The 19,404-nt window shown below is 45.0% G+C and overlaps 1 protein-coding gene and 1 long non-coding RNA gene across 4 annotated transcripts in view; one reads left to right on the top strand and one right to left on the bottom strand.

Moving 5' to 3' along the window:
- Positions 1–226: 226 nt before the first annotated feature.
- On the bottom strand, positions 227–2,569 carry LOC116490974. The gene is made up of 3 exons (XR_004253437.1): positions 2,534–2,569; positions 1,652–1,759; positions 227–484 (listed from the first exon to the last, which is right to left on the bottom strand). It is a non-coding gene; the product is annotated as an uncharacterized LOC116490974 (long non-coding RNA).
- Positions 2,570–2,768: 199 nt separating this feature from the next.
- The window catches only part of ZNF804A (zinc finger protein 804A), a 280,325-nt gene continuing 263,689 nt past the window's right edge, over positions 2,769–19,404 (top strand). For all 3 annotated transcript variants that reach the window (XM_032190633.1, XM_032190632.1, XM_032190631.1), the window contains exon 1: positions 2,769–3,038. In XM_032190633.1, the coding sequence (XP_032046524.1) occupies positions 2,877–3,038 (162 nt within the window). In that variant the 5' untranslated portion in view covers positions 2,769–2,876. The remainder of the gene's footprint in view (positions 3,039–19,404) is intronic.

Here is a 19,404-nt window from a genome sequence, read left to right as displayed (position 1 = left end):
GAGATTCTTAGGATAAACTGAATCATACTGAATTCAATAAGAAGTGTGGTGGGAGCTGAATTGGGTTTCTTGTGACTTACTGCATGGGTACTACTTCCTATCCTCGCTGGATATGTTTCAGCAGTGAGTGAAAGGATTTCTCAGAATATATTCACTTGGTAATGCATATGCTGTGGCGTGCTTTGGAGATTGTTAAACAAAAGGGGATTATTGATACCGTTGAGTATTTTTTTTTTTCTGAATGATGCCAGGCCTGTTTCTTGAATGATGAATGTTACAATGTGTTGAACTACAGAATATAATCGTCACAGGCAAAACCAACCTAACAACCCCCCCCCCCATCAAAACAGTACAATGTACGTGAATTAATGTAATTCATTCACTGGCTTCTAGTCCAGAAGTTCTCCACAAGGTCTCTCAAATCCATATCCAGTTCCTTGAGCTGATCTTTGCAGTTTTACACAGGAACTCCTTGGAGATTTTCCTGAAGAGGAAGTATCAGGTAGAATAAGAGAATGAGTTAATCAGCAGCACCACGCTTGCTGTGTGGCAGAGACTTGAATGAAGTCTCCTCGGCTCCAACCCCACGTATTTACTCAGGGGAATAGGACAGAGACAGAAATAGGTAGGGCTGAGGGTATGTAGAACCGTGAGGTTAGGGGCTTAGGAAATTAGCAATTTATCAAGGTTTGTTTTTAAAGGGAAAAGATTTTGGAGGAAGAAGCACCTGAACATGTGTGACCACAGGGAAAACTGAAGATAGTAAAGTGTGAGAGAGGAAGCCAAAAAAAAAAAAAAAAAAAAGTGGCCAGTTAGAAAAAGTAGAAGAGCTGTATTTTGCTTATTGGGTGCTCTCATTTCCCACGGCCTTGCACCCCCAGCAAGAGCATGCTAGCAGTGTCTGCGTGCCTCATGCAAGCCCTGCGAGCAGCCCTAGGGCCCTGAGCATGGGAATCCCTGGTTTCAGAAGACGTTTAATTAACACCCGCACTATGCAACAAGTGGTCGAGGGCATTGCCAAGACGTTCAAACGTTGTGATTCTTTGAAAGGGGGAATGCACAGAGGAGGTTGGCTGTGAGGAGCTGGCCTAGCAGGAACATTATGTTCAGAAAGGTGGAAAAAATTGGTGTTTTAGTCCAGGAATGAATACACTTTATGCCCTATTCCCCCCAAAAAAGAAGCTGAATATATATATTTTTTCTTTTTGTTACTGTTCTCTGTCTTTTCATTACTTTATCCTACCCAAATATGGGACATTTGTGAAAGCCTTGCTGCCCAGGGGAGCTTCTCAACTAAACCTTCCAGTTGGCAGCTTTTCCCTTGGCAGCACCATCCAAAAGCCCACCACAGAAACTAATGTTATAGCTTGCAGCAACCTGGCACACGGAAGGGTCCCAACTCAGTGTTACTTACATGTACACCTGTGAGACAGGCTGGGGCTGAAACTGTACCCTAAATGTGGGATGCTGGTAAGCCTATCAAGTATTTATGATATTGACTCCGTGTTTACACTGTACTAAGCCCGCTGATTATTTTTGGCTGTGCATATACCAACATGCACACAAAAACAGTGGGCTATTATGCGTGCCTACCTCTCTCACCCTATTTTTGGGGGGCTGTCACAAGCAGCAGCACATTCTGGTGCCTCACCTGTCTCGGGACTGTCAAAACTTAGTGCTTTTGGCATTTCCAGGATCCCTTCCAAAGTACTGCAGGCTGAGAGGGATGAATGACACCTGTCAAGTCGTGCTGCTCGCCCTAGGGTGGGAAGTAGAGCAGATAGAAAAGTCTCCTCGGAGCAAGGCGCCTCCCATGATTTGTCGCTTCCTTTAGCAGGGCTACAAACTGCACAGATCCCGGTAGGAAAAGTGTCTGCCCCGCTCCCCTCCGCCCTCCAAAATTTCCCGGGTGCCTTGATTTTAGAGGGAGAGGTTTGCTGGGATGGGGACGTTTCGTTGCCAGCAGCAGCTGCTGCCTGGGGGCCGGGTGTTTGGAGGTTACAGCGCGGCTCTGCGCTTATTTTCCGAGGCGTCCCCTCCCGGAGCAGCGGCTGCCCCCGTAGCTGTGCGGAACAAGGGGGGAGCTGCCTGGGGCTGGGGCTGCAAGGCAGGGCTCTCTCGGGGAGGAAAAAAGAGCAGGACCCGAGCATCTGGAACACACAAACCTTTCCCAAACCCTGCCAAAAGCGGAGGAAGGCTCCCGGCTCCCTGCCTCGCAGGCGGGGACCCTTTGTTCCTGCATCCCTCCCTCCCTCCCTCCCTCCCCGGGCGGGGGCAGCGCAGCGGGGCCGGGGCAGGAGGCGGGGGAGCGGCGGGTGCGAGCGGCTGCAGAGCCGGGCTGGGGACCCCGCCCTGAAGCGGCTGACCCGAGGTACTGGGAAAGAAATACTCGAGAGGCAGAGATACGGGAACCGCGGGAGGGGGGGGGGAGGATGGTGGGAGGGATGCTCGGCCACCCCACCCCGCCCCGACCCACGGTGGCGCATCCTCCCCGAAAAAAAAAGGGATGCGGAGGGGAGCTCCCAGCCTTTACCTGCCGTGGCGGTGCGGTGCGGCCGCTGTCCCCCCCCCCGGGGCTGTGTGGCCGCTGTCCCCCCCCGGCCGCCGCCGTCCCGCTGTCCCCCTGCCATTGGCTCCGTGCAGCGGAGCGGCACCGCCGCCCGCTATAATACCGCTATGCCCGCCGGAGGCGGCACCGCACACGGCTCCGCCGAAGCCACGGCGATGCCGCCGCTCCTCCTCCTCCTCCTCTTCCTCCGCCACCACCTCCTCCTCCTCCTCCTCCTCCTCCTCCTCCCCCGCCAGGCGCCGCGCCGGGTGTAGAGGCGAGCCGGGCTGTGCCGAGCCGTGCCGAGCCGTGCCGGGCTGTGCCGCGCATGCCGGGGGGCTCCCGAGCGGGCCCCCAGTGCCCGGGGAGCCCCGGCCCCATGGAGTGCTACTACATCGTCATCAGCTCGGCGCACCTCAGCAACGGGCACTTTCGCAACATCAAGGGAGTTTTCCGAGGCCCCCTCAGCAAGAACGGGGACAAAACTCTGGTAATGGCTTCTCCTGCCTCCCCCCCAGCCCCTACCCCCCACTCCCCCCCAGCCTCTCCGCGCTCTCCTTCTCCTCGCAGCGGCGGCTCCGGCGAAATGGAAATTGCTGCGTGTGCGTTAGCGCCTGGTGCAGGGAGCTGGAGCCCTGGCCGGGCTTTTCTTTTTAATCTTATTTAATATTTCTGTACGCAAATGGGCGTGCGGCGGGGCCGGGGCTGAGCGCTCCGCTCCCCCGGGGGGGTTCCGCGGGTGCCGCTCCCCCCTGCGAGCCTCCGGGGCTCCCCTTTGCGGGGCCGAGCATCTGCAGCCCGGCCCTAGAAACGCTGGGAATGGGCGCCCCGACCCGGGCGGGGGGTTACAGCCCCCGGCGTGGAGTCCAGGAGGGGCTGGGGGCATCCCCCGGACACCCAGAGCCGGAGAGGGTCTCCAGGGGGCTGCCAGCTCCCCGGTGCGCGGCGAGGCAAGCGGCAGCCGAAACTTGCACACTTACTTGGGCAGGAGGATTCGCTTGCTCGCAGGCAGCTGCAGGAGCGAGAGGCGTTTGTGCTGGCTGCTTGGTTGGCCGGCTGCTCGGTGGGCTGCCGAGTGCTTTTTTCAAACAACCCCTGGGTTTGGATGGAGTTGATCAGCTCTGACAGCCTGGCTCGGTAACTCCGTGAAGTCCACGCGGATGCTCGAGCATCCTGGCTCCGTGAGTGTCCTCGCACCTGCCGGCTTTGCTGCCTCGCAGCCGGTACCCAAAAGGGACAGGGCAAGTATTGAAGGCCTCAGCCCCACGCTGCCTGAGCCCTGCTGCCCAGCAAGGTGCTAGCGTGGCCGAGCAGGGCGGGCAGGGGGCCGCAGCGTGGTGTGGGGCTGAGCCACGCTGCCCACCGCTCCCTGCCCCGCTCCTAAACCCCCCTCGCAGGGGATGGAGCTGGGCTCGCTCCCTCCCTGCTTCTTCCCTCGAATGCACGACCTGTGTCGACGGGGAATTTACTGAAGTGCTTAACGTTTTGCTAGAGTTGGCAAGCTTGCAATTTCTTCCTAAATAAAGAGATTAAAGCCAGGCTGAGCCAAGTCGTAAAAATAGTAACTACTACGAGAGAATCGGAGGCAGATTTTTGGACCGTTTCAAGTGTAAAGTTCCTGCTTTCATGCTGTAAATCTTACAGCAGTTCTCTTTGCTGTGGATTCCGCACATTTCTCTGTGAGGAAGTACATTCTCGGAATTTTAAACAAATATTTGTAGCATCCATGAGATGGCAATATGTGTGTAATATCTCCCTGTTACAGTCGCAAAACCTGGTACGCTTAGAGGAATTGCACAATACGTTGTCTTCTTTCTACAGAACAATTTCAGTCGAGGGGCTGGCAAGGCTGAGAGTGCTCTGGTGTAACTTTGGGACTGTGTATCACCCGGCAGCTCCTCGTGGGTCCTGTTTCAGTGGTGTTTTGTTCTTGTTTTGTAATTATTTTTTTTCTTGGTATCAGGAAACAGTCCAGATTTGTATGTTTTGGTGCGAACACTAGTGATCAAAGTCAGGCTGGTGTTATCTTGAACTTCAAATGAGCATATTGCATAGGCTTTGAAACACCCTGGAAAGAAATCTAACTCAACCCTGCTTTGCCGTGAGGGAGAATAGATGTTTGTGGGGGAATAGATAGCACTGCTCACGGCTTGGCTGTCAGAAACCTTGCCTTTAAAGCTTGTGCTGTGGGCAGCGAGCTGTGTAACTGGCGAAGTTCTGGAAGGGGAGGGCTCTTGGTGCCTGCTCCGTTGACAGCATAGCGGAGTCCCTGGCTATAAGATAAAGGGTCTGTATGCAGACACCAGGGTTTATTTGTGTTTGGGGGATTTCTAATATCAAGTAGGTAAAAAGGCTGAGTTGCAACGTGGCGTGGTTTGATAGCTCAAACTAACAGCTCTGAGGTACCCAAGTAGGTTTCAGACAGCTGCTATTGGGAAATCAAACATTAGATCTTTTCAGAGGCTTTCCACCTTACAAAGAAGAAAACCTTTATTAATACAAAGTAGGGCATGTTTTTGGAAGTTCTGATAGGAATGTAACCCTTTTAATGGGCTCTTGGTGTCTTCCATCCTAGAATAAGCTTAGGAGAACCACCGATTTGTAAATCTAAACGCCAGAAATATTTCAGAGCAGCTCTGACTTGGGCACATCTCCCCAGTTTGTTTTGTCTGTATTCATCTGTGCTCCTAATCCACGCTTTCTGAAAATCCCCGCTCCCTCATAAGCTGGGGAGAACCTGAAGACAGCCTTTGTTCACACACCATGGAATTGCCTCTGTGCAAAACCTGGCAGATGTGTTTAGCTTTGCTCCTTCTGAAGAGCTCTGACACTGAACTTTGGAAAGTAACAATGCTCCGTGTGCTCTGGGAGTTTCGTAGCAGGTAGGAAAGTGCTGCTCCTAGTTGGCTGATGAAGTTGGGTTTTCTGTTTGTTCCTCCCCCCCCACCAGCTACTGCCCTGAAATTTTGACATCATCTGTGCTTTTGCATCACCAAAACACCCTGACAAAGCTGAATCCAGATAGTTTCTGGTTTTGAGATGGTTTAATGCTAGCCTGGCTGCAAAATCAGAGCTCTTGAGGGAGGAAAGTCCTTGGGGCTCCTGTCCTGCTCTGCAGTGGTCGGGGATTCACCTGGACCTGCTTTGTTCTGCCCTGCTCTCGATGAGAGGACACTGAGAAGTACTTTTCCCGATTGTTTGTCCCTGCAGGTGATCCTTGTGTGCTTGTCCTTTGGCTGTGTTCTGTTTCACACAGATTTAAAGTCATTTAAAGCTTTAAAAAGTTTTGGTTCAAAGCTTCCATAAGGTAACAGGAAGAAAGAGCCACAAGCCCCTGCTCCCCAGGTAGGGAGCATGAAGCACAAAGCTTTGTGCTTTCTATTTTGGTTTAAGAAAAAAAAAAAATGATGAAAAGAGAAAGGGGTGGGGGGAGAGTGAAACTCTGCACAGATTTCCATTAATGACCCTGAGAGCCCTGGTCCTTTGGTCGGGCAGGGAAGCAGGAGCCAGCACCCTTCTGCCCAGACCTTAGTGAGGGGAAGGGGGCTGAGAGAGGCACAACTTCCCTACGGAGGTGGGGAATGTGGAGAACAGTCTTCACTGTTCTCAATGGAGAGGATCGGAGGGCTGCTTTTTGGTAAAAGGCGTGAAACAGCGGTGCTTCTAGTGCCTTATTGACAGGCACGTCCTTTCCTGAATGTTTGCCTAGCTGTAGTGCCCACTGAGAGCAGGTATCTGGGACAGGGTTGTTCAGGAGATGGAGAGGAGTGGGTGAGGGATGGAATTATGAAGTTACAAAGAAAGGGAAGGCCACGGCTCTGTCAGTCGAGAAGGCGTGGAGGGAAAAGCCACGCATGGAGGGAAGGCACGAGAAGGAACAAATCAGCGTGGATTTAGGCAGTCTGAGGAAAACGGGCTGCTGTGAGAAGCACTTCTTTTATTAAATAAGAAAAAACCACTTGTGCATGATCCTTGAGTGAGACGGTGGGCCAAAAGGAGGGAATGCACATCTCTGTACGGTCCTGGCTAGCTGGTGGTACAGCTTTGCCATGTGTGTGCTCCCGAACGGCCTGCATCACCGCTCGGTGTGGGAGGGCACGCTTACTCCCTTACAATCCATTGCTCCGTACCAGGAAAATAAACAGCAATTACCCATTGACGTGAAAGACGCTCAACAGATGTGGAAGAGCAGCATCCAAACTTACAACATTTCTTCAGAAAATGTGGGAGTTGCATTAAATGGAAGCTGTGGTATCTGGGCTCTTGAATAAGGCGTTATTTTCCCCATGGCAGCATCTGCTATCTGAAACAGTCTTCAAGTAGGTGCAATCTCATAATGATAGCTAATCTGCCACTGGAGTACTCGGCGGCGTATCAGCTCCCGAGGAAAGATGCCGTGGTTGGTTTTGTTGGTCTGCACAAACAGATCGCTCTGTCTGTCGCGTGGCAGACGTGTTTTGAGGAAGAAACTTGCGACTTATGATGCAAGTCAGTAAAATGCAACAAAGGCAAACAGAGCTCCGATGCTCTTCCCATGTATTAATGCAATAATGCTCATGCCTTGGCGTTTCAGCAGTGAGCGCAGGCCTGATTGCTTGGCCATTTATTGTCGGGCTTCACACTCAGGGACTTTGAAGCTTTTCCCAAGTCTCCTTTTCTTAGCAGTAGCCATTTACATACCTTGCCACTTGCTACAGCTCTTCCTTTTGTCCATGGGTCTCCTAAAGTTTTCATACGTGTAGCGCATGCTGCTTTATGCCTTGTGTTACAGAGGTCAAATGACACTGGTCTTTCATTGTACTTCATCTTCCTCGCTGTGGTGCTGTGTTGCAGTTTATAATCTCAAAAAGTATTGAAACTTGTGTGAAAGAATAGCTCTCTGGAGGGAGAAATCGGTTGTTTGGAGTCACAGCCACGGGTGATTTGCTAAATCTTTAAAACGTCTTTCGGAATATAAACCAAAAGATAGGTTTACAGTGATGGAGAACTGGCCACAGAGGGCTTGTTCATGATTTTTAATTGGATGTTTTCTCTAATGGTGATCAGAAATAAGGCCCTATTATTGCCCAAAGGGGTCTGTGAAAGAGTTAGACCTTTGGGTGGTTTCAGTGGCTGCTCTAAGTCCAGTTTTAAGTCAGTCTAATTGATGCTGATAGAAAGGGGGTAAGATAAAAACTTTCGTGTTGAGCACATAGTCCAGGGGCTGGAGTTTCAAATGGACTAAACACAGAAATCCATTATGATGTATGGCAGTAACATGCTTGTCCACTCTCTGTGTCTGTCTGCATGTACATACATGTGTACACATTTTGGTTATGAAGATGTACACTGGCTTATAAAGATGTAAACAGATTGTACACAATATATATATATTGAAGTTCTAGGCTTTAGTTATGCTTTTATAAAAACTCGATGGAGTTCAGGAATCGATTACACTGGTGTATTCTGAAAATGCCATCTGTTGTTCAGGCTGTCTGTTGTCTTTCTTTTGCATTTTGTGGAATACTGATGCATTTCCAGATCCACTAAATTAAACGTGGTGGTGGACATAAAGATGTGTTTTATGAGAACGTATATATTTATATGTATCTGGAGAGAGCTCCCGTACCATGAACAGTATCTGAGTAACTGCAAAGACAGGAGCTGGAGGTGGAGCAGGAGCTGGCTGGGGCACTGTACAGCCAACCCTTCGATGTGGGTTTGCATCCTCATCATCTGAAAGGGAGCATTTGGGCATTTTGAACTGAACCTCATGTAAATGGGTATTTGTATACAGCAGTTGTGAGCAGTGGTACCAACTGCAGCGTGCACCTACAGGCTTGTGCCCGTGGAGTCACAGCAGTGCCATGGCCTTTCCTGGGGTGTGGCTCTAACAGTTGGATGAGAAGTTAGGTGGCAAGGCAACCTGCAAAAAAAATCAAGCTACATAGTGAAGTCTGGCGGAGCAGGACAAGAAAAATCACCTCTTACTTCTATAGCTTGTGTCCTGTGGAGATGTTAATGGCTTTGGTATTTTGCTGTGCTCGTGAGCTGAGCGTAGAATGTGAAAATGTTCACGTCTTTTCTGTGAGAGAACCTGAAACTCACTACAACGTTAAAAATAAATAAATTCTCCCTAATTTAATTTTGATAGTTAATCAGTGTCATTAAAGTGTTTGAAAACTACTGAGAAAATAATGGAATAAGGTAATAAAATGGAAGTAACAGTAAAATTGTGTCTTTATTCTACTTCTTGCATTAATTTGTGTGAAGACAAGTGACTCCTCACATTGTTTAAGGCTGTAGGTAACCGCACTGGTTCTGAGCATCATCAACAGGATCGGTTCAGCCAGTTGAGTGAACAGGAGGCTATTATAACTTAAGTGCTCCTCTAAAGCAACTTGGAGAGGTCACAAGTCTCGTGCAGTGAGTATAAAATACTCTTGCTATTCTTGTTTTACTGTTTTCAAACCCAAGGTTGGTTTGTATGAACAGTATTCAAAGTAGAGGAAGGTGCTGACCTGCAGCGGTTGCTCTTGCCGTGAGTCGTTCTGCTTTTTTTTTTTTTTTGTAAGTGCAGTGTGTGCTCTGCACTGTCATCTACATCAGACTCTGTACAGGTGCAGGGTCTGGTCCAAAAAGTAGTAGGAGCTGATGTCTGATGTGTAGCAGATTTAAACTGAGACTGTGTCTGATTCAAACAGAGAGTTACGACTGAGCTTTTGTACTGTAAAAGCTTATTAAATGCATGGTAAACTTCAAACACATCGGTATGCTCTGGAATGTAATTAGCCTATTACCATGGTTAAATTAGTACACTTGTTCAGATTTTTTTTTTTTTTCCAGATCAAGGCCTTAAAGAATAAGTCTGAGGAGGGCCTTTGCCTTGAATATTTTCTGATGCAAATGTCCGTAGTGATCTTGCAGCTCAGAGACACAGAATATTAATTTTAACATGCTGCTCAAATACGCTGAGTGGAAAACAGCAACTTGGTTCCTCTGTATTCAAAACCATGCGTATTTTTGGATTCATTAGGCTTCTGAAACTGTCCTCCTGAACTTTTTCAACGTGCAGGTTGCAACTCTGAAAGTCTCACCTCTTCTGTGGGTGTGGGAAACAGGCTGCTCTGCTGACTTTGCTGCCAAGAGGGATTCACCGCTGAAAAAAATGCTTACAGTGAGGAGCAGATCTGGAGGACACCGAAATCAAAAGTAGTCTTAGTTTAGCACAGCGGGTTTTCGAGCAGGGCTTTTGACCAAGTGTCTGCAAGGTCTTGGATGCCCCTACTTGGTGACAATTAAAATAATTCCTTTTCTGCATGGCACTTAGGCACAGCAGCAGGAACAAGGAGCATCTGCAGAAGCCAGTGCTGTTGAATAAGATGCATCTTGGGATACAGGAATGGGCTGGATAACCCCACAAAATCAATCCACAGTATTTTCTATTATGTAATATCTTAATACAGTTAATGAGGATGGCAGCCTTCGTGATCGCAAAGACTCTTCAACATACCCTGGTGGCAAAAGAAACTGAGCAGCTTTTTTTTTTTTATTTATTTTTATTTTTTCCCCTCAGTTGTTATTCAAATGTGCGCATGGGAGAGGCATCGAGCCGTCCTAGCTTGGCTGTATGGGGCCAATTGCTATGAACAAGCACTAGTCAGACCCTTTTTTATTTTTCCACACAGTTTTGGAGAGAGAACAAATGCTCTTCCTCCAGCATCCTTGAGAGATGGTTATATGATGAGCTGTGGCATGATGTTGTTTAAAAAAAAACAAACACAGAGTAAACAAAACAACATTTACTCACAAGGAGGCACAATATTTGTCATGTTTAACCTTGTTTTTCCAGTACAGATAAGAAACTGCCTGGAGGCATGAGGGAGCTGGAATTGTAAACTCCTACTGTAATTAATTTATTTTGTTAAAATGTATTTGTAGTTGCCTTCCTCCGAGGACTGGCTGTGGCAGGGGCACAGGCTGGGCAGAGGGTTTCTTTTTGCCCTTGGCAGAGAATGGTTTTTCCAAGAAGCCAAATTGTGCGTGGACATGAATTCCCATGCAACCCTGTTTGTAAATTAGTTCAGAGAGCAAATTTCCAAATATTTTCAAGATGGGAACGTGGGTTCCAACCCCATGGTGGTAGCTATACAGAGAGTTTTCAGAAAGGAAATGCCATTTCTTCTCCCACTGCTGTAGGAGCAAATCCTCAAATAAGGCCTGGGGGGCAACACTGGATCCCCAGCCTGGCATTGCCGTCCTGACAACAACCAGGGGGTTCACTTCAGATTCTTAAAAAATGCCTTGGAAAATGGTTAGATTTAGCTTGAGGAACCAGGAGAGATTTTTTTTTTTAGTCTCATCAGTATTCTCAGTTTGTACAAAAGACTTAGGAACATAATTTGGACTGGTCAGGCTTTTTGTCTGACCATGCTCATTTGCATTTCTTTAAAATGACTTTTTTTTTTTTTTTTTTTTTTTTTTTGTGATATTTTTAGAGACTCTCCGTTCCGCAAATAGCAACTGATGAGGCTCTGGGGCCCAGCCCAGCTCCAATATTGAAGTTGTACATTTCTCACATCTCACATTTAGCCACTTTACTTCTGTTGGTCAGGTCTTGGCCAGGTCTTCCTCTTAAAACTTTTTTATTGCAAAATGTCTGGTAGAATTTGTCTCTTCACCTATTAGAGATAAGTTTCCTGGAACAGGAAAGCTGCCTCCCTTCCAGCTTACTGATAACATCCTTCCACAGCTAATATGAATCAATGTGTCTGAGACTGTAATTTAAAAAATAATTATAATAAAATTCTTTTACTGTGTGTAGGTGTCCATAAAGTTATAGTAAATACACTTATAAATGGATTTACACTGTGGAATGTAATTGGTCTTTTAGGGTATCTGTTTAAATAGCTGCAGTTCCCAAGTATTTAATTTCTGCTGAGAGTGCCTGCAACAGGAGGCCCCAGCACCCATTAGCGGATAGCACGGCGACTGCTGCTTCAGAAAGTGGAGTTTCATAAAATGTCTGGAGATAAAAATGTGGGGACAACCCTTGGTCTGTGTGGGGTTTTGATGTATAGAGAGGGTTGTCTGAGCAGTCAGTGAAAACCACCTGAGCCTACATCTTTAAAGCCAAAAGCTTTTACTTTTTTACTGTGCTTTTACTCACAGCACAGTACACTACACCATAGCGTCCAATAACTTATTTTTATTTTTTTTTTTTTACAAAATACTGTATTTTCACCAAATGTTCTTTATTTAAAAAAAAAGAAAAAGAAAAAAGTTTCAGTTTTCTTAAAAGTGAGACTTAATGTAATTACAGGAAGAACATTATGTTCTTTTACATGAGCAGTAAACAACTTTAAATGAATCAAACAGATTTTTGATAGACACTGCACTTTGAAGAGCCTTTCATGCAGTTTATTCTTTCTTAAAAATGTAGTTGATGTTTTAGAATATTCTCGGGTTAAGAGAATACTCTGATGAATAGATTTGGATTTTGCTGGTTCTTTGCATTGAATTTTCTAATAGTGATACTGATTTTCTGATAGTGAATTTTGAGGGGGAAAAAATCATTCAGCAGGGAGAAAAATCAGGATAATATTTGCTTGCCCTTCCACTGTGCAAATGAGCCTCTAAATCATCTGGCAGCTGTGTGTTTGGCAAATAAGTGAACTAGGAGGTAGAATTAAGGACTAGAAAGAGATTAAAAGAGTTTTAAAGGAATACTTCTGGGGGTTTACGGAGCTGTAGTACTCATGGCCTGGTGAGCAGAGAGCTTGCTACCAACAGGATGCCAGAAGTCCTTGAGCTTCTTTATGAAACACCTGTGAGTGCTGGTGGGGACGGAGGTGTCAAGGCACCAGAACTGGAAGAAGTCTGCCGAAATGTGGTGGTAGCTGTAGCTACAGGCTGCCCAGGGTGGACCTGCAGAGTAGAGGTTTTCGGTGCACTTGTGGTGGAGGGGAAACCACACTGAGGTATGGGAAGGTAACACAAATGCCCAAGCTGTTTGCTACAGAGAAAAGGAGAAGTTACCAAGGACAGCAAACGAATTACGGTAGTTGATGATGAGATGAAATCAACAACGGAGAGTACCTGTAGCTCAGTGGCAAAGTTTTGCGTATCCCTTCCAGCATGTTTGTCGTGCCAGTGGTAGCATCTGCTCTGTTCCTTGAGGAGCTTGAGAGATTTGGGGTGTTCTGCTAAGGCAGGTGCCTCTCAGAGGTGTGTGGTGGGAGGCAGCGGGCACGTGTGGGAACACTGGAAGTTGTGATTGGAAGTTGTGGGTACACAGGGAGAGAAAAGTTAGCCTGAGGGTGGTCAAACTGCAGAGAGGCTGTGGGATTTCCATCCCTGGGGGTGCTCAAAGCTTGGCTGAGCAGCCCTAATCTGCTTAGCTGTGCTTTAAGGACAGCATGGGACTGAACGCCCCTCCCAGCCTCAGTCATGGTTATCAGTCTGCGTTCAGTCTGTAGCAGAGTGGCTTTTCATTCATTCTGCTGTAAGGAGGTTCCTTGGGGAGCCGGGCATGTCACTGTCACGTTCTGCTCACAGCTTTTTGGGGTCACTGGGCACACTCGTCTCCCCTCATCCCAGATGACGGGTAGCTGACAGGAGCGACATCTCCAGCTTTCTCTGGGGACCTCCTAAGCGATCAGAGGTCCAAAATATAGTGCTTGTTTTAGCTCTGAGAAATAAATCAAATGCAACTGTTCAATCTACTGATGATTTCTTTTTAGGCATTCCTGAGCTGAGTCATGCAATTCATAGCCAGTGACCCAATTTATAATTAAGAAAGATGATGGACTCGGAACTCTTCCAAACTAATTCATATTTAATTTTCCCCCCTGCAAATCATCTGAGTTATCAGCAGTATTTTATTGATTACACTTTTTCATATTAAAAAATGCTGGCGAGTATAATCTTAATTTGGAAAGGCTTTTAAAAGGCACCCAAGAGGATTACCGATAAAGGAGTTGATTTGTTTCCAGTAGAACAGCATTGTGCAGAGGCAAGATAGATCAAACTGAGCATTTGCTATTGTATGCTGATTGTCTGGCACTGACAGAGATGAGGAAATCCACGATCAGTCATCCAGAGATACTCTTCATGGGCAGATGCCTTCAGTGTGTCGGCAAGGAAGTCTGGGAAGCAGTGACCTGTGCTGATCCTTGTATGCTTTCCAAGTCCTACAACAGAAAGTATTCTTCTCCAGTGGTTTTTAAAGAGGGGAGGGGAGGCTTTATGTGCTTTTGAAGTAGGAAGCATAAAGAAGTTTTAAGGTCTGCACTCTATTCCTTTATCTATTGATCCTACATGTATTCTTCTCCCAATACAGGTCAGTCTGCTAGGCGGGTGCTGGGGTCTAGGAAAGCATTAGAAACGCTCCTCTGCTGACCCTTTTGCTAGTGCGCAGTAACCAGGTGCAGTTTTTCCTGTCTTACTGGAGATGCAGATTATGGCAGAGGAAAAATGAAGGAAAAAGCCATAAAGCTTCCACTCCTCAGCCCACAGAGCTGTCGCACTGAGGGATGGATAGTGTGTGCTTCCGTGGTTTGAGTATCTCCAGGAAATTGGCTGGGTATTTTGCACCCCCTCAGACAGTGGGAATGGGGTGGTTGTGGGTTGTCTTTATTTTATATACATATGTACATGTATGAAATACATATATATAAATTTGTTTTCTCTATATTCAGGCCTCTTCTTTAACACAGCGATGCAGCACCGTACTGACTTCTTGTAGTCCAGGATTTACTCAAAGTAAATAATGATTCTGAGGGAAAGACAGTGCCAAAGCACAGCTTCTCCCTATTTGCAAGTGGCAATCTCTTTTCTGTATGAAGGAGCTGTTTAACACAAACAGACAGCTTCCAATTCATTCGATGGGAGAAGAGCAGCTTTGAAGTCCCCATACAGCAAGTCTGTCTACATGAAGACTGTTTATTCTTCCCTACCCCCATCACAAATAGCAGAAGTTTTGAGCTTACTTTGAAGTTTTTGGCCACTGCAGGCTGGGTAAATGAATGTTGGATTTATTTTGGAATCAGTAGAGTAACCAGAGCCATGTATAATCACCTTCCAAAAAGATCTATCAGAAGTTTGATGCATAATAAATGTGAAAGCTACAATATGGAATAAATTATCAAATGGCTCAAGTTCAGTGTCTCTTTGAAGACTACAGGGGGGATAGAGGAAATTACACTTGTATTTTACACCTGCCAGATTGAATTACTGCTACAAATCTGTATAATTACAATTCAGAGACCACGATTTATTCTCAGAGCTAGGTAATTAGAGGCACAGATACACTTGAAGGTTCAAATCAGGTTCTTAGAAAGATTCCTTTACATTAATATGACCTGTGCAGAAATCAGTGTTTTCATCTAATCTATTTTAGGAATTTTGAATCATAATGTAAAATGACTCATCCATTATTTCCTAATCTCTTCATCAGCTAGACACACAAGAAATTGTTCCTCTGATTGTTTCCCCGCAAATGTGAAATCTTTACAGTTTCTTCCCTTTTCAGTGGGCATTCATAAATCCAATTAACATTAATGAGTCTCACATGTGTGCATTGAGAGGGAAAAAATGGACCTTTTGTCTCTTAAAGTATGTGTTTAACTCTAGGAAAAATGAAGAAAGCTTTTGGTGAATTATAGGGTACAAAGTCAGTAGCTTTTATCTCATTTTCGCAGTTGCCTAACGCATTTGCCTGGTTCTCTCTCCCCTGTCAAGGGTCCTTGTATTAGCTATAAATGCACGATGAGTAGTGCTGTCAGTGAAGTGGAGAGCACTATATTACCTCCAGTTCTAAGATTAATTACCAATAGGCCACGTTTTCCAAGAAATGTCAGGATTACAATAGGGTTAATATAACTATTTCTGTTTCACAGCATAACTCAGTGAAACAGGGACAGTAAGTAACAAATATTAATATGGCAGCCGCCTACAAAGAAGAGCTACTCAATGCCCTATTTCTTCAAAGGCTCTCCTGCTGTCCCTCAAAGTAATAGGACTGGTGTTACAAGAAGTTAGTGATGTCTAGTGTTCAGTGATATTTCTTGTTTGCTTGTGGGGTACTGCGGAGCAGATCTGACTTTCCCCATGAGACAGGAGAAATTTTGAGGGAGCTCAGTGCTGTTAGCGGGTGGATGGGATTTTAGTAAGTGAAACACTGACCTCTAGAATAGCAACTGTTCCTCTTGCTGGCAAGTCTCTCAGGGAATTTTACATAATTTGTTGCCAGCTACGCAAACTTTTGGCAACAGATTTTGGTCTTGGGCCGGGAAAGAAATAAATTTCTTGAGGAAACACCTTAAATACAGCAGTGGTGAAGCTTGGGTGGGGTGGGCAGCTCGCAGTTGCACCTCCCACCCAAACGTGCCTTGCGAGCCCAATGCATCTCTTCTGTCACGGCTCACCTGAAAAAGGCTCCAAGGAGCTCACTGCTGTATACATGTAAATACACTGAAGCCATATGGTCCATCAGAATGGTAATATCACTTCAGAGGTGTGTTTATTTGCTGTAAGCACTTCAAATTTTTCATTCAAATGAATAGTCATAGGTACTCGGAATACTTGTACTTCCATGCAGACCTGTTGTGCAGTGTGGCTGCGAACAGAAGGTTTGTCAAAGGAAGAGGTCGCAGAAGGCTCTCTGGTCAACTCGTGTTAGCAGCCATCTGGTAGGGTCATGACTGCACCCTTATGGAGGTCTAGATTACCACTGCACCTGAAATGACCTGATGTGCACATCTGTGTAGGATGCTTTAAAATAACTGTTGTTGCACTTGTGTATAATTAAAAAAAAAAAAAGGCATCTCCTGATACACATATTATTTTTGCAGTTGTTTCCCTTTCATTAATTAAAGCTAAGCTCATTTTGTCCTGACTAATTACCGTCCCTCCTTGCTGGTTACATTCTTCACATATTTATAAGCTGTAAGAATCTGCGTTACTTGCATCTTTTCCAAGTTTGGAACATTTTGCTATTTTCTTCTTTCCTCACACACCAATTCCTTTAGTCTTGATTATACTGAGGCTTTTTTTGTTTTTGAGCTCACTCCAGCATCACAATATGTATCTATCAAAATGGTTCCCAGTAGTCCACATAAAAATGGAAACTATAAGAATAACCTGGATACCGCTATAATGGTTCCTTAATGTATGGACATACGAGGGTGGATCATGTGGTTTGTGTTTATAGTGACGTGCTTATTCTATACATAGTCTCATTAACATCATTGGGACTGCTCACATTATCCTATTTATATCACTTCCCTATTTCCCTCCTCCACGCATCAAATACCTTGCTGCTAATGCAGTGTTTGGCTATGCTTTGCTTTTTTTTTTTTCTTTTTTTTTTTTTTTTTTCTCTGCAGTCTTTACTTGTGCTGCCTTTGGTATATCAAATACAACTCTCCATTTCTCAGGAAGGTGTTTAGATAAATCCCCTTTTCTAACACTTGTAAGACAGGCTTGTTTGTATTTTGTAAGAACAGTGAGGTCCTTGTCAGGAGCTGACAAATGAATTTCTTTTCCGCTATTAATTGCTCAAGTTTACGTGTAATCCGTTGGGTGCATATATATGCTCTTTCTCTTGTGAAGGAACAGAAATTAATATGAAAGATTTCTACACAGAGACATAACTTTTATTTCTGACCCCTGTAAATCATTGTCTTATCCTCCCCTCTTTTTTCCCTCATCTGTGGGAACCCTACCTGGCTTGGATAGCGCTGACTCATTTTGCTGTCACCTTGCTCCATGCCAGCTGAACCTCGGTGGAGGCTTCTATCCTCTGTCCTGGCTCTTCAACCTCTCAGCCCACTCCAGCTGACCCTCCGTACGTGTGCTTTCTGTTTAGTGAGATGACCTGAATCCACTGAGGTTTTTGAAAAAACATTGCCAAATTTGCTCCTTTCACTGCAAATATTTGGAAATATCAGCTGTGTATTGAACTTGGATCTCACTGTTGGTTCTTAAGCAGTCGTACAATTCAGTTTTCTAAATTTTACCATTCTGACCAGATTGTCATTCTCATCACTTACTGTCTACCAGGACTTCAGGTTCTTTCATCATTTTTCATACGCTGACTTTTTAAAATGACAGATACAGATGGAATGAAACTGAGTTTCACAGAAGACAAGTACTGGTCACCACGATGGCTAAATGGGAGGTTGGCTGGGCAGTGGCGTGCTGCAGCACCTGGCTAATGGGCTAGCTTGGGTAGCACGGCTATGTTGCTTTCACCTCCCACTAGACTACCAAATTTAGCAATAAAAGGAAGGAAGGAAAACATCATTGAACTTTAAAATACCATGCTGACAAGTTAATATGTGTGGCTAAACCCTTAAAAAATAAAATAAAATCCTGGGAGTGCTGGGATTGTCTTGTAAGCGATCATTTTGATGACAAAGCCCTGGATTTCAGAGTTAGATAAAGAAAGTTTACAGATTTAGTGATTTAATTTTCCTTGACATCATATAAATTTATAAGCATACAGTTACATCTAGTATTTTCTTTCTTGCTGCCTTTTTCTTTACTCATGCTCATTTCTTTTATATCCATCAGCTGAGGGGAGGGTTTGCCTACTACATCACTTGTAAACAAAAGATGATTTCGTAAATACAGCTCTCTACCACGGTCTCTGTCTCATGCCGCTGCTACCTTTTTTTTTGTCTTAATTCCTCTTTTTTCATATTTTTTCCTTTCTGCCTCTGCTTTCATATTTTTTTAATTATTTTTTGAGCTTTGTTCCATTTCATATCACAGATCTTTGCAAGTTATTTCTCAAAAAATGGTGCCATTTGAGAAATAGATTAAATGCATTTGGTCAATGAGAAAACGAAAATTCAAGCTCTAAGCTTTTGTTTTGACTTTTTTCTTTGTTAAAAGTAAAGAAGCATTTTTGATTGTGTAGTAAGAATAAGGTCTCTAATACAGCCTTAATTGCTTTCCTCATTAATTTGTTAGATTTGCTATGGATTTAATGATATCGTTGCAGCTGGCATTTAGTTGATTTGGAAAACACACAATTTTTGTATTTAGTGCAGATGAGAAATAGTAAAAATGGTTTATGCTACTCTATTTCTCTGCTTGTAATACTGCATTTGTTCTTGGGCGCAGTTACAAGTGTGAAAAGTCTTTTTAAAGCCTGAAAAAACAGAAGTCAGAAGTTTGTATTTCTGAATGGTCGCATGGTTATTGTGAATATTTCTTTTGCTAAAAACTGGCAGGACACTAAGATGCATGTGGTGTATACATACATGCACGTGTGCACATCTATATAAAATGCATTTGGATGGACACCATGCCTTTCATAATACAAACACCGTGGTGAAGGCTGTGTTTACTCAGGTAGAGCTGAGTAAACGGGCTGTGGTCCCATGAAAATGAAGAGATCTAAAGTTTTCTTGCAATAAAATTCTTATGTTCTTGCACTTTCTTGGACAAGGAGACACTGGCAGAGCTTGAGTCTGTTGTTTTAAATGCTCTTTCATCGTGGTGCCAAACATTTAAACCAGATGTGAATTCACCTTCAGATATTTAAGAAAGACCTGAGCTGCTTTTCAGAACAGAAAGATGTCAAAAAGTAATGAAAAAGTGATCTTGGAGGAGAGAGGAGGGAAGTTGAGGGGATTTGTCTGGTAACAAAGAAGGAGGCATATGGAAGCATTAGACAATAGTGCTAAAAATGCTAAGGCAGGTTCAACTTTTGGTAGCTAGAAGAGGGCAACATTCATATTGGCAGAAAAATAGACTTTAAAGAGAAGTCTGCAACTCTGGGCATTTCTTGAGCAGATCCAAAGGACCCATGACAGCACGAAGCTTGCTCCAGTATGTAACAAGATGCGTTGCAAATTTCTCCTTCT

The sequence above is a fragment of the Aythya fuligula genome, chromosome 6 (genome assembly GCF_009819795.1).
Source record: "Aythya fuligula isolate bAytFul2 chromosome 6, bAytFul2.pri, whole genome shotgun sequence".
In the NCBI taxonomy this organism is placed as follows: Eukaryota; Metazoa; Chordata; class Aves; order Anseriformes; family Anatidae; genus Aythya; species Aythya fuligula.
This window is presented reverse-complemented; position numbering and strand designations above follow the sequence as displayed.